The following is a 15692-nucleotide window of genomic DNA, read 5'->3' as shown; positions in this document are numbered from 1 at the left end:
TCAGCTGGGATTAGTTTTATCTTTACACACAAAATTTAAACTTTATAAGAACGGATTCTTCTCAACTATTACCTTAACATAAATCCAGACCAAGGGCGTAAAGGTCAACGTATCAAAGAAGAACCATTCTACACATTGCCTGGGGAAGTCAGAGAACAGCTTTCTAAGGTTCAGGAGAAATCGCTTCTAGGTACTATGTATTTGGTCCTAAGCCTCATCTCACATTTTTGGGTCCACTCAACTTAAGCACTCTCTGCCTCCTCTCACAGTCCCCATCTTCTCAGATCAATTATTTAAATTTTATTTAGATTTGAGCCTATATTTAGATATAGTAGCAAGATTTCTCTTTCTTCAAACTCTGTTTCTGCGTTTCTTACCACATTTGCACCTTCCGCCCTAACCCCATACTGGATTAATCCCAGGGCCTTGAATACAGCAGGTAAGTGCGGTCACTGACCACAATGCAGTCTTTGAACACTTATTCATATTTGTAGCAGAAGAACGGGTTACACACTTGACTATACCAAGATTTGAAAAAAACAATTTATTTAAAAATTATTGAAATCTATTTTTTTCTAGCAACACAGTAGTCTATCAAGAAAATATAATAGAATGTCTTCAGTGGGCAACTGAATTGGAATTGTAAATCAATAAATCAAATATATAATACAAAATATTCTAATGATGTAGTGTTCAAGGGACATCAACTTTACCATGCTTTGTTAAAAAAAAAAAACCTACCCCTTCATCTAAAATTTCATTAATAAATCCAATTAAAGTGTAAACAGAATCACAATATTGATGAAAATGTTGACTTATGACATATAAGCCACTTATTACACCTAATCTTGTACTTTATAACCCTTCCTTTTCAAACAAAGTCTCGCCATGTAGTTCTGGCTAGCCTGAAACTTTCTATGTAGACCAGGCTGGCCTCAAACTCACAGAGTTCCATCTGCCTCTGCCTCCTGACTGCTGGGTTGAAGGAGTGTGCCAGCACGCCCAGCTGTACTATTGGTTTTTATTTTCTATTCTGAGTTTCTACAAAAGTTTGGAAGAAAGATTACAAGATGTTAAAAATGTACGTTCTATAAATAAGGACGCTACAAATACCTGAGCTAAGAATAGATGTGCTAATCATGCAACAAGATTTTCACACACGAGTTAAAGGGCATATTACAAGCCCGAGATAGTTACAAATGGATCTGCAAACTGAACTGCTGGGACAGGAAAGGAAGTATACAGTTGGTCTATGTATAACAATCCTCATTTCTTTTATTTTCTTAAAGAGGGGTTTCATAAATTTTGATCGCTAAACTCTAATGGTCTGAAACTCTTTTTCATAAAAGTCAGCATTTAAAGATATGAATATGCTGAGAAAAGTCTCCAAACTGTTTCATTTGCCCTTTTTTTCCAAAATAAGTAAGTCCAACAGTGAGGCTAGAATTAGGCTTTCTATATGAACTCAGCCATGATATTAAAACATTCATACCTATTTTAAAATATTCCTAGCAAAACAAAGATCCAGTAGTAGCATAGAAAAGAACAGGCAGGCTACTCATCATGCGTAATTTTAATAATATAGGTAAGAAATAATGAGGGATTAAACTTAATATCACAAATTGTTTTAGAAGATCAGAACCAATCTCAGCAGGTTGCCCTGGGCACAGGGACTGGAAGCAAACACACAAAGCAGTCCCTGGCAACTCCCCTTCTCTTCTCACGAATTAGCATAACAATGCCCAAACCTCATCTCTTAAGCACTTCTGATTTCCTCTAGGTTATATTTACTTTTCTTTCAAATTGAATACCCAATCCCTTTTATATTTTGGTAACTTGTGCAAAAAATTCAAAGAACTCATACGTTCTCCCGGAACTATAACTATCGCATTTCTAAGGCATTATGCTAAGGCTGTATTCTAAAGCACAGAGAGGCTCTCACATTGTTAGAGAAAAATGAGAAGGCACTTAAGAGTCCTGTTTAATAAGGACTTGGAAAGCACCTTAAGAGCCTTGTCCACAAAGCCAGGGTAAATTATAAAACTCTCTTAGGGTTTGACAAACACTTCCAATTTCCTGCTGTTTTATCTGGCACTAGGAGACCATGAACCAAGCTTCCACTATGTATCTTATAACTGACAATATAAATTTTCTAATTTTTATTTTATCATTCATAAAAAATGAATTCTTATCAAGTAGTCACTAGTCATTAAGCATAGGACATCTTAAAATGTAACATTAAGACTTAAGTAGACTATGTATGTAGTAGGTAGTTCAAATTACTGAAGATCCACTCTAGGAAAAAATAATGCTCATCTACCCAACTTCCTGCTTAGCCCTTCTTGTGTGTTTGACTGGAATTTCCTTCTTTTTAATTGTAATTGTTAGAGAACAAACCAGACAAATCACAAAGACAGTGATGAAAAAGAGTATGGCTATAGAAGCTAGTTATAAGAAGGTAACATCTGACATTTAAAAAGAGAAGATAGAAAGGTGAAAAATGGAGAACGAATTTTCTGTTTAGTCGACACTACTACCTTATGCAAAGGCAGCAAAGAAAAGGATCCTGGTGGCTCCTGATCTCTGCCTCTATGAGGCCGTGTTCTACTAGGAATATTTTGAAGTGTATGAAAATTCAAATGAAGATCTTAATTTCAGGTCAACTATTTTGGCACATGGTGGAGAGTAGGAGATCTTTGGCGGCCTATTTCATAGGAGTACTAATGCCAGTCAATGAGAGCACCTTCCTCTCAATATCCCACCAGCTCCACATCCTGTTGCCACTATACTGGGTACAGGACTTTCAGTGGCCAGAAGATGATGATGGATCCCTTAGAACTTGCTCAAAGCAAGGGAGAATTTTCAGGGGGAAATCCAGCTACCGAGCCATAAAATCTATATTAGATCCTGTGAGGTGTTTGCTCTGGCAAGTCACAGGAGACCAATCTACTGAAATATTGCCAACAACGTGGGTTATACGATGTTGAATATCCTTAAATATTGTCATTTTGGGCAGCCACAAATTTATGACATTAATTTTGACACTACACAAATATGGGCAGAACTGGAGAACACAGAAATTCTGATATGCCAGAGCCAACAACATGGTAGATGAATGTCCCAGTAAGAGTGAACACAAGTAGGCAAAGACAAAGCTCCCTTGTACCTTCATTTATCTATGCTGCTGAAGGAGAGGCACCATCCACATTTAAGACAGGTCTTGATGAGTCAAATAATCAGATTAAGAGAACTCCCCACAGGAGTGCCTAAGCAGCTTGCCTTTTGGTTGGTTCTAAATCCAGTAAAGTTGACTGTTAAAGTTAATCATCATCATGTCTCCTGGAATGTTGGCCCTTCCTGCCGGGCTCTCCAAACATGCAGAAGGACTGAAAAGCATAAGCAGGGTCTGGTGATTGTGACTGCTGGCTCAAAGATCCCCTAGTTTTCAACTGGGGAAATGCTTTCATGTTTTTATTGCAAGGAAGTGGTTAGCCAATGGCTAAAAATTATAGAGAAAATAGGACAGGACCAACACATAAATCGATGCATGTCAAATGAAGAAACAATAGAGGCATCCAAAATTACTTACTTTCACAGTCTTACCCAAAGTAAATTTATCGGCTAAAGACAAGAGCTGGACATAAATCTATGCTAACCAGAGGATGACATGATCAAAGCACTTCAACATTTTCTTTTGACTGTTATTTTCCATTTTAAAATTCCATTCTTGATTCTGATTCAGGATAGCAACACTATACACACAAACACACATACACATACACACACACACACAGGTTTATGTCAATGTTTTGGTTTGTGTGTTTAGTGGTTTTATGTATATGTTCATCCTTATAAATATTGTTACCTATTTTTGTTTTAAATCTACTGGCTCAGAGCTATTTCACGCGCGCGTGCGTGTGTGTGTGTGTGTGTGTGTGTGTGTGTGTGTGTGTGTGTGTGTTGCATAGTGATGGTAATCAGTATATGCTATCCTAAAAGAAAGAATTTTAGAGGACTATTTTGAAAGACATAATGTGGAAGAAGGCCATTCTAATCTTCCCAGGTTTTCTTCCATGAAACAGGTCAAAAATTATGTTTGTTCATAACCAAGGAGAGCATACATATCTTTGAATGGGAAGTTCTTCCAAGGACAACTTGATAAAAGAGATTTTGTAACCCCCCACCCCCACCCCCAGCAACCAGTTGATTGCCATGAGATGAGGAACTCTGCCATGTTTTTCCATGACCGTCCATATTCCATTAACCTGCTGGAAAACACTATGCTTGCTCAGCACTTCTCATGCAGGTTTCTACATCTGAACACTCGAAATGAGTTTGAAATATTTTCTCTTGTTAATCTTTCTTTAGTTACTGAAGGATCAGTCAAGAAGTTAAGATGGTTAAAAATATTGCTAAATTTCCTACACTGCAGTAGTACACATGACTGTTCAGCTCCTCAAAATTTTGTGTAACTTACATATAGCAGATCTGAGTGGTCCTATAAAAGTTAGAGAAATATAACTTTTGTATAGAAGTATAACGACTACACAAAATAATGTTAAAACTCTAATCACTACCTCCAATAGATTATAATTTAAAGTCAGAGTTTTTTTATCAATACTGTACATATCCTTTAAAATATCATAGAGTACAATTTAATGTTATATTTGAAAACTGTTAATGTGTATGAGTGATCTTTTGCCCACATGTATGTATATGTACCACATGCATGCCTGGTGCCCACTCAGGCCAGAAGAGGGCACTAGACCCTTTGGAATTGAATTTCAGGCTTGGTGAGCTGCCATGATTGTACCAGGAAGTGAACCTGGGACAACAGTGAGATATCTTCACCCCCGAACCATCTCACAGCCTCTTTAGTATTCCATTTTGAAATGAAGGGAAACCGAAAAAAAAAGGGAACCTGACAGAATATGGCCACTACACATGACAAAGTCTGGGGCTTCGTGTATTACAGAGAACTCTGGGAACACTGGCAAACATTTAACAGGTTCTATATATCAGAAATACTATTATACCAATGCTGAGTCCTGATTTAGATATTGCATACTGGATATCACAGTTAGAGGTAGAAAAATAGAGTCAGCTATTTTTCCCAAGCTATGTTCCCAAGGAGTTAACAAAAAAAGTAATACCAATGTGCATGTATGATTCAGTGTGCATATCTATATGTGTGTATATGTGCACAGACATACATAAGTACAAACACACACACACAAGTCAGAAGCAAAGAGGCCAATGTTTAGAATTTCAGCCACCCAGTACTATTGAATCATGTGACTGTGTGCACATGCCCACATACTGTCGTTTGGAGAGCACAGATAAAGTGAAGGTAATAAAATATTACCCTATGGGAAAGGAGTAAGTCTTTGTATGACTCGCCGCTTTGTAATCGAACAGAATTAACTGACTATGAAATAAAGTTCAAAAGGACCAAACAGAGAGGACAGTTTCAAAAATAAACAAAAAAGTAACATGCTATCTTTTTAGCCGATAGGTGGTGCCATAAAGTACTACTTTAATCTTAGTGCTCTGAGAAAGCAATTTAGAAACTCACTATTCAACAGCCGGGGGCACCGATAAAAATCCTCGGGTACTCTAGGTACTATATCGCTTGCATGATGGTGAATCAAAGGACCACACTGGTGTGCAGACATGCGACTGTCAACAGAAAAGCGCAATCTAACACTGCACCAGTCTCTCTGCAGCAGCAACCAAGGAATACTATGACAGCTGTCATAGAGACATACTGCCCTCCCTGAAAGGTAGGTTCCTTATGTAGCAATTCCTGAGAAATCTCACAGGGGATACAATGTAGTTGCAGGGGTAGAATTGTGCAGGCTTCTCTCACAACGGCAAAAAACAAAGATTGAAGAAATTGATCTGATTAACAAATGACTTTTTATAAGCCATATGTACAAAATACACATAAATACACAAATGATAGGAAAGCACTGTAAATTTTCTGTTACTACATACTGAAGTGCACTCAGCGACTTTTATAAGTGTGTGTGTGCATGTGTGAGTGTGTGTACATATGTATGTACCTACACACACATATACAGATGTGCAGAACATGCAGGACACAGGACGACTTGAAAGAGTTGCTTCTTTTCTTCTACCACGTGAGCTCTGAGAATCCGAGTGATATTATCAGGCTTGGCAGCAAGTCCTTTACTCACTGAGCTATCTTACCAGCCCTGCCAGTGACTTTTATAGACTTAAGTTGTTGGTAAAACAAATTTGCCTAAGTGAATAACATGGGCTCAGTCTAATTCTACATTCCTGGACTTCAGCTGTCATCTACCAGAACTGACATTTATAATAATCATTCTTGTTCAGAAAACTCAAATCTGAGTTATTTTTAATGAACATTTTTAGAATTTCAAATATTTTCAAATATTTGGTCCTCATATTAATACATTTAAAGATTCTCATCTAACATAACTATTAAGATTTCAAGTTACTTAATCTAATTATAGTTATATTAATTCAATTTTTTAAACCATTAAATGTTTAAATCGATTACTCACTATTTTCTCCCAGTTTCTAAAGTCAAAAGATAAGGTGGCTAATCTTCCTTTCCAGTGACTTAGTCTAGAGGGAAATGCCAGTTACCTAGATGAACCCATTGACCTAACACAAAGACAAGATGACAGCAAGGCTGAGAAGTGCACCAGGGAAGCAGAAAGGCCTTCAATTAGCTGCTAGAGTCGTCTCAAGAGCAAGTTTAAAGTTACTTTTTCCTTCCTCTCTTTTTCACCCCTAGTATCAATGGCCAAAGAATAGATGAGAGTGGTAACAGAGGAAAAATAGCCCTTTCATAGAATTAACTGACTCAACACTTTCTGATACTCTATTATTATTATTGTTATCATTATTGTTATCATCATCATCATCACCATTATTCACCAGTCCAGCTTATCTCTCTGGACCCTCATATCCACTCTTTACCCTTCCAACTTGCCCCACAGATAACACACACACACACACACACACACACACACACACACACACACACACACACACACACCACCACCAACAACAACAATAAAAAATAAAGCATAGAAAACATCTCTTGGGTGGGGGAAAGGGGATAACATTTGAAATGTAAATTAAAAAAAATCTCTTTGTTGATGCTACAGTGTGTCCCAGTGTGTCATGCTGTATATCCTTCTGTCCATGCCTCTTTACTTGCCAACATCATTGCAATGAATCATTGGGTCTTTATCAGGACTCCTCTCGGTTACTCTGCTGTGGCCTCATGTAAGTCACTAGAGCGTCTCCTATTCAGTACTGAAGTAGAATGGACCAAAAGGGCCTCGCTGAACTTGTAATTCCCTCTCCTCAGGGAGGCAACATAGATCAAGGTAACAAGAATGAAGACTCACCAAGACTGAAGGGAAGTACTTTGCTGGAAAGTGTGAAGGTCTTTGTTTTAAAAGGATCACTGTGAGCTTTTACTCTGTGAAAGTACTGTGCAGTGCTGAGACTTGGAAATTGCATGCCTCGGTTTGAAAGAGCTGGAAGGGCTCAGGCAGTGATCAGAGGAAGTCCACGTCAGATACATGGTGGTTGTGTAAGACCCGAATGGGACTCAGACTTGAAGGAGATGCGTAGGAGGGGGGATGTCCCAAGGACAGAAGGAGAAACCAGGTACAACCAGCATGTGCCGAGCAGCCAAGGAACTCACATATCCCAGTAGACAACACAATTAGATGGCTCTCACCACAGGGATAAGGCCTTTATACAAGGTACCATGTTACAGCAGAGCCTTTCAATTTCCACACAGGTAGTAGCAACTATGGTTTGGGTTTTTGCTGTGATTGTCCTTTGGTTTGTTTGTGTACAATACAATGGTTATCCATAGAAAAGGGAAGGCTCAAACTAAGGTGGTTTGTGTCTCATTTTCTGGTAGAGTTTCACTTAAGGATCCAGGAACATGAAGTGATCGGGTAGGTCAGTAATGGTGATAAAAGACATAAAGTATGTGAATCCTTGCCCCAGTGTGCAGCCCCTCCTTATGGAATTAACAGATGTAGTTACAACGACAAAAATTAAGGGTAATCAGAAAGCGATGTTAGTCAACAAATCTGCAGAGGAAAGTTGGAAGAAACAAAATGTGGGAGAGGTTGGGTTATTTCTCAAAGACCCAATACATCAGTAAGACAATGGTATTATTATAAAGAAAAATTAACAAAAAGGCTAACCTTTTCAAGGAGTTAAATAAGAATCTATGATTTAAAGAAATGGACCCAGGCAACTTGTGAGGAAAATGTAATGTATAGTGGACAGTGACTTCAAAGGGACCAACTACAAGATACGATATATTCTATGACTTACATAATTTACGGTGGCATTTGATTATTGCAGTCTCTGAATAAGCGCACATACATCTTCTCTATGAATGCATCCCTACATTCTGCATCGCTCTCCTCTGCAGTCCGATTCCTTATGTGAACTCTACGTTTGCTATCCAGTATATAACTACACTGTCGTCCACAGCCGTAGAATGATGCATGTCTTTACTGCATTTTAACATCAGGTTTCCACTTACCACTGGAAAACCAGAGAGTGCTTATAATTTATTTTGGCTTACAGCAAAAACCTGAAGGGCTCAAGATATGGTAGTGCAGAACAAATCCAGATCCTCTGCCATTTCAAATGAGAGTGGAAAGAACTTTTTTTTTATAGAGAGACTTACATTTTTGCAAGCCTATCACCATTTAGGGAAGTGCTAAAAAAAAAAAAAAACAAAAAAAAAAAAAACCCCTTACTGAGTGTTTTTACAGGGCAAAGAACAAGAACAAAAAACAAACAAAAACACCCAGTGGGGTGGCCATTGCCATCTAACACAAGTGAGTGGAGGGTCGAATGTGGAAAGTGTGGGAATGAACCGAGCCGGCACACCCACCTGCATTGGAGCCAGTCAAATTGTAGCGTGCATTCAGCTTTTTGATGATGTTCTCGTGGATCTGGTACCACTCACTCTCTGTATTACACCTGGGAAAACACAACCATTCCGTTAGACTCGAACACACGAGTTCAAGCCCCAGGTATGACCACACACTTCTCTCGGCTACAGCTATGAGAATACTGTTCTCCTTGCAGCCCCCAGTGTCTGGCCATGAGCTTTACTTAGTGCAGACAGGAACGCTCAACTTGGCAGTGGTTAACAATCTACCTTAATCCACCAAGACTAAGAATGCAATGCCAGAGATTCAAACGTTCACTATTACATGAGTTATGGTCGTGGGGGGGGCAAGTTGATCATTTTCTCTGCGCCTTGCTCTCTTCATCTGTTAAACCTGCACAACTAACATATTACATATGGAATAAACACGGGCTTATATAACATTTGGCATATAGGAAATGCTCAATAAATAAATAAATGAGTAAGTGTTCTTACTAGAAAATTTCTGCCCTCTGTATCATGACTAGATCTGGCTAAAGTCAAACCATTTAAGCAAACTGGATTGACGCTAGCACAGCTTATACTAGTGAAAGGCTGCCAAGATTTATCAGGGGGCAATGCAAAATGCTTTCAGATTTTCCAAGTCTCGGAGAAATGGTATTACTCCATTCTTTTTCTCTCCTGATCTGCCTCTACCTCTGCTGTTTGCTGTTTGGCACTGCTGAGGACTGAACCTAGGGCCTTACATATCCTAGGGAAGTGTTTTATCACCTCGCTATATAGCTCCAGCCTTTGCTTTTAGTTCTTGTTACTTACTAGTCTATGGTACCTTTGCACGGTATAGTTGGCCTGGACTATCAGGGTTGTTAAGGACGGAATATAGGATGTTTGTTATCTGAGTACCACTGAATACTTTGAACATAGTAAAGCCTAAAGACTATCAGTTCCATAGATGGTGGAAAAATGGGTGAATGGACAGATGGTGGACGGGTGACTCACTGACAGTAACTATTAATGTTCTAGTAACTAGTAACATTAGGAGTAACCCCTGTTGGCTCATAGACATTTGTGTCTGCTGGTCTGCTTTACTGCTATGACTACTCTAATGAGGTAGCAGAGAACCTCTCTATCTAGATGTGTTTGTAAACTTGTTATGGTCTTTTATGAGCTACAAATGCTTCTTCCTGAGGGCCCTGTATATCAAGACTCCATATATTATCAACCCAACCCAAATGTCCCATAGCACCGATCCTCCTCTTAGTGAGCAAGTTCTGAGACATATAATTCACCATTATTAGCTTATGTATGTACATATTATTATGGGTCTTCCAAAATAAATATTATGGGCGGGAGGGGAAATTGTTGTCAGGACAGTTAACAGTGTGATACCAAATTGAGCTTTGACTCTCAGAGGGCTGTAAAATCTATATGGAAAACCATCCTCTAGCTATGAGAGGTCAAATTCCATTTAGTACATTCCAATTTCCTTCTTTCTGCCCAGTGGGGAAGAAGGAAGATAACTGGTTTGAGTGCTGATAGACTCTAGAATGCATGTTTTGACCTAAAACAACCTCCAAGTAAAATCAACGCTCCTGAATCAGGTAACTAAAATATCCAGCATCAGACATGGAATCAGGTAATTAAGATATCGAGCATCAGGCATGGCATTTGTTAATTCTTTCTTTTTTCTTTTTCTCTTGTCCTAGATGGAGGTAAGGATTCAGTCACTAAAGAAGTAGGATTTCTTCAGAGGGTATTCCAAATGAATTCCAACTATCACTTCAAAAGTTTTACTTCTTATTACTGCCAGAGGTGGCCTTCACTGACTGGTATTTTTCTCTTGGAATGGTTTCACAATTTGCTGAGTCAACAGTAGAAAGAATAACGAATAACATAATTTCCTTTTAAAGATACAACAGACAAAGAAAAACCTACAGAAAGCAGCACAATTTATGTTTAAATTGGACTTTTCAGAGCTGGTTGCATAATCAGGGGTGGTTCCCATCACTGTAAGGCCCTCAGTCTTGTCTGCCCTTAGTGAGAGAAATATAAACCTGTCACCCTACCTGGAAAGACTATGCTAAGGAATGATGAGAGTATGTTTGTGAAGAATTTTGGTGCTCTTTAGGAATGGCATGTCCTATCATGCTCGCACTACTAGATAGTGGTGCGAAATAACACCCATAAAAATAGAAGAGGATAAGCAGAGAGCTCAGGTTCTAGAGTAAGACATATTTTGATCCCCTTCTTTAGTACCTGGGTGACACAGGTAGTCATTTAACTCAGTCTCCTGTGCGAACAGACCCAAGAAACGCCTGCTTCCTGGGTGTGCTGTGAGGTGAAGTGACACAGCACACGTGAAGTTCTGAATTCTTTGCACACAGCATACAACCCAAGGACAGAGGGCTGAGAGTCACTGTGATCTCAACCAAGTCATATTCTAGGACTATGAGTCGTATTTAGGAAAATATTACAGTAGATTTCATCAAAACCATTAATTATGAGGGCTGTCAAGAGAAAAAAAAAAGCAGTATCAAGTTCTATTACCCACTAGTTTTAAGATGTTTTCAAGCTTAAAAGGAAGGTCATAGGTTTAACCTTCTTAGAAAGGATAAAAACATCTCTGGTCCCAAACCAGAGGCTACAGACAACCTAATCTGTTCATGAACTAATTAGTGAATGTGCTACAGAGGCCTCACTGGGCAGAAAGTAGATCGATCCATGAACCCCTGCAGCTGTGGTCACAAAGCAATTTTGTGACCAAACATTGGCAAAGAGTTGGCTGTACTATCCCCACCTTAAAAAAAAACCCACAGAAACAAGAAACACCCACTGATATATGCTCTAAGTAGGAATGCAAGTTGGCCCACGGCGTTAGCCCACAATGTGGTCTATGAACCCAAAAGTTGATGCTTGAATGGATCATGGCATCGTCCATAAGATCTTCTCTACCAAGCCTGGGGGAGGTGTCACATCGTCATCTTAGAAACCATTTAACTTAACACTAGGACTATATCACATGATCTTCTCAGGGGTATTCTCAGTTCAGCTGTGTCCAGCCCCGATACAACATTACCTTCTATTGACCCAGGATCTTGGTATGTGACCTTATTTCAAAAGAGGGTCTTCATAGAGGAAGTCAAGTTATAACGAGGTCATTGGAGCAAGCCTCAATCCGATATTATTATGTCCTAACAAAGCATAATAGACACAAAGGCTAACATGTACCCAGGGAAAGGGTCACGTGAGGACAAAGGCAAAGGTCAAAGTAATAAATGTATTGATGGGTATGTATGCCAGCAGCCGGGCATAGAACAATCTTCCTACAGTCTCTGTTCCTGAAGGAATTAAACTTACCATACTGTGACCTCAGACTTCAGCCCTCCAGAACTAACTGGAAAACAATAAACTCTGCTGTATAAGCCAAGCTACTTATATATGTCATTAAAGCAGTTCTGGTCAGTTAACCCGGTAACCTGTGCTTCCTTCTCTTAGTTTTCAAAATAAGAGAACAAACTCATTGTGTAAAAGTAAGGACACACTGCTGTGTTGTCTATGACGTGGAGGAGATATCACTGTGTGCAGATGATCATCCTGAATTAATAAACTGCATCCACTAGACCCTGGTTCCCGTCCACCCAGGCAGGATTCTCAGGCACCCTTTGACCATGACAACCCCACCTCAGGCATGTTTCTTACATGTACACTTTCAGGACAAGGTCATCCTTCGTCTCTCCTGTGAGAAGGTCTGCAATGCTAAGAACTGCACAGCCAAACGGTCGCCGATATTGAACACTGCAGGCGTTCTTTTTTTCTCCTGCTGCCATTCGTCCTGTCCAGTTAATAAGCAAACATGACCCATGAAGAGGTGAGCAGATGCATCTTAGATACAGACACAGGTACAAGACAGGCCTTACGAAACAAGGGGCTAGGAAGGAAATGCCGTTAGGGCAACAGAGTACTTCTCTTCTTGATTAATCACCTAACTGTCCAACCCTGCATGAGTGGCGTAAACTCAGTATGAACAGAACATGAGAAGCAGAACATGAAGATTGGAGCAGATCTTATTTATGGGAAGCATCTTCTTATTCTGGTGCATCATGAGAGCCATCCCAGAAGGTACAAAACATTAAGGACAGTCATGGTGCCCATTTCGTTTTCTGCCTTAATAATTGCCTAGTATATATATATGTGTGTGTGTGTGTGTGTGTGTGTGTGTGTGTGTGTGTGTGTGTGTGTGTGTGTGTGTGTGTATAATTTGAACTTTGGTCGGATATCTTGGGACATGACTGCAACCCCAGTACTTGGAGTGCTTGGACAAGCTTCCAAGGTTATACCATCTTTGGCTGCCTAGCAAGATCCTATCTCAAAATCAAAACACAAGGTTCTCATCTGGAAGGAATCAGTTGAAGATCCCGAATATAACAAGTACAAGTGATCAGATGCACACATTTCTGCCTTGGGACAGCTGCTCACAACTCAGTCCCGCTCTGATAGTTCTGGGGTCGTTCTGACAGTTACAAATTTTAGTTCATTTAAACTTTTCAAGGATGTGTTTTCTTTTCTTTCTTTGTTCCTTTAAAGATATTATATATTTAAATATAAAGATATTAAATATATATTAAAGATATATATTTTTCTTTAAAATGTGTGTGTGTGTGTGTGTGTGTGTGTGTGTGTGTGTGTGTGTGTGTTTTGCTTGCATATCTACCTGTGTACTATAAGGTTGCACTGCTCCCAGAGACACCAGAACATGCAGAACAGGGCACTGGATGTCTCACAACTGGATTTATAAAACGGTTGTGAGTTACTAGGAATAAAGTGCTCTTAACCACTGAATCATCAGTCCAGTATTCTTGTTGAGCATTTTAATACATTCTATGGGAACAGTGCTTCATGTTTTTCTTCTCTCTCTCTCTCTCTCTCTCTCTCTCTCTCTCTCTCTCTGTATGTGTGTATGTATGTGTCTCTCTCTCTGTCTCTCTCTGTCTCTGTGTGTATGTGTGTCTGTCTCTCTGTCTCTCTGTCTCTGTCTCTCTGTCTCTCTGTCTCTCTGTCTCTCAGTCTGAGGCAGGGTATCTGTGTTTACATAAACCTGGTTTTCTGGGAACTCACTGTGTAGAGCAGGCTGGCCTTGAACTTGGGAATCCCCCTGTCTCTGCCTCTGAAGTGGTGGAACTAAACGTGTGTGCCACCAGCAGCTGGTCAGTACATTGGTATTTAACTTGTTGGTATTTAACTATCAATTATTATTTCTGTAGACAAACAGAGAGCATGCTGGAGCTGAAATACTATGAAGGAAGATAGAAGGAAATCGGTAAATTTGTCTGTAGATCCCTGAGAGATCCCTATTTTATTTTCCATGTGAGCAGCAATCTACAGTATATAAACATACACCTGGTACTCCCCTAGTCTAATGATAAATAGGGAAAAAAAGGGCAATATCCAGTTTGGTGTTTATCAGTGGTCTTTCCTTACCATCCACCTTCCTACAGCATACGCACTCTAGAAAACGAAGGTAATGCTGTGGGGCTGGGGACAGAGAAGCTCTGCTCTCGCTGGAGGAGACCCTGCACTGAGCTTTGTGACTCTCAGACTTGCTCCAGTTCTCCTCCCCCTCTAGTCCTTGACCCCACAGTTTGAGATTCTCTGTCCTAGCTCTATGGGCAAACACAGCGTTGGACACTAAGGCTTTGATTCAATCACAAAACCAGAAAGATTGGATGCTAGCCTTGCTGTTCCCAACTGTATGGCTGATGATAAGAATTCAGTTTTGGTTGGTTTCCAGAAAAATCCTCTATATAGGAAGGAACATAAAATATGGACCAACCACCTAAACCCCAAAAAGGAGGCATGGAGGATGGTGGAACCTAGCAATGGGATGGGCAGTAGTTCACAAACGAACTTCTCCCTTTGCTTCTTTCCAAATCAAAGACCTGCCTATAAATTCCCAGAAGCAAGGCGTTGCTTTTGCCTTTGGCAGCCAGTGAGGGTCACTATGCCCTTTTCCCAGTAAAGCAGGTACAAGGGACATTCTATAAAAAGCAAGAAGCATCTGTCCTTGACAGATAATAATCTCTTTAATTTCCCTGCATCAAGAACACTGCCAGATAAGTCTTAACCTTTCTTAAGTGTTTTACTTTAGTTTCGATTCTGATCAATTTCTAACTATGGAACCATTAACTATTGTTTTGCAAGGATCTATTTGACCAGAAGGGGGAGTAGGGATGGGTAGGTAATTTCTACTTCGGCACTTATTTTAATGTTATAGTCATAAAAATCTTGGAAGATTAAAAAAAAAAAAAAAAGACAATTACTAACAAAATACTCTGTATTTGAAAGGATGCCCCAGGAACTTACAGTACCAACATGGATGGCGTCATCGGTAATGATTTTGTAGTGAAGACCAAAAATCCCAAGGGCACATGCTTTGATGATTGTTATCCTACCACTCCAAACTGACAGATATGGTCTAGAATGTTCTCAAAGTGCTGCTTCTTCCCTCAATGAGTTAGAAGATCATACACAAACTTGACCAATATTTACACAAACATGTTATCTAAAACACATTTTATATTAATAACTGGCTATAAATTAAAATTCAAAAAACAACCCTACAAAAGATAAAACAAACCCCTATTTTATCATATTCGAGACGAGTCTCAAAGGCAGACAGCAGCATAATACCTCTCCTGTTGTTTTAAGAGTCTAATTACTTTCTCGCACACTCATCTGTTTAATGAAAAGCTGAAGACCCACA

At 39.5% G+C, this 15692-nt stretch overlaps 1 protein-coding gene across 1 annotated transcript in view; it reads right to left on the bottom strand.

The window, feature by feature from the left end:
• Dock4 (dedicator of cytokinesis 4) overlaps positions 1-15692 on the bottom strand; it is a 387862-nt gene that overhangs the window by 148696 nt on the left and 223474 nt on the right. Inside the window, exons 11-12 of the mRNA XM_032907671.1 lie at positions 12632-12764; positions 8933-9021 (exon numbers count right to left, since the gene is read on the bottom strand). Of these exons, the coding sequence (XP_032763562.1) occupies positions 8933-9021; positions 12632-12764 (222 nt within the window). The remainder of the gene's footprint in view (positions 1-8932; positions 9022-12631; positions 12765-15692) is intronic.

This window comes from Rattus rattus, chromosome 7 (assembly GCF_011064425.1).
Source record: "Rattus rattus isolate New Zealand chromosome 7, Rrattus_CSIRO_v1, whole genome shotgun sequence".
Lineage (NCBI taxonomy): Eukaryota > Metazoa > Chordata > Mammalia > Rodentia > Muridae > Rattus > Rattus rattus.
Note: the sequence above shows the minus strand (reverse complement) of the source record. Positions and strands in the feature narration are given on the sequence as shown.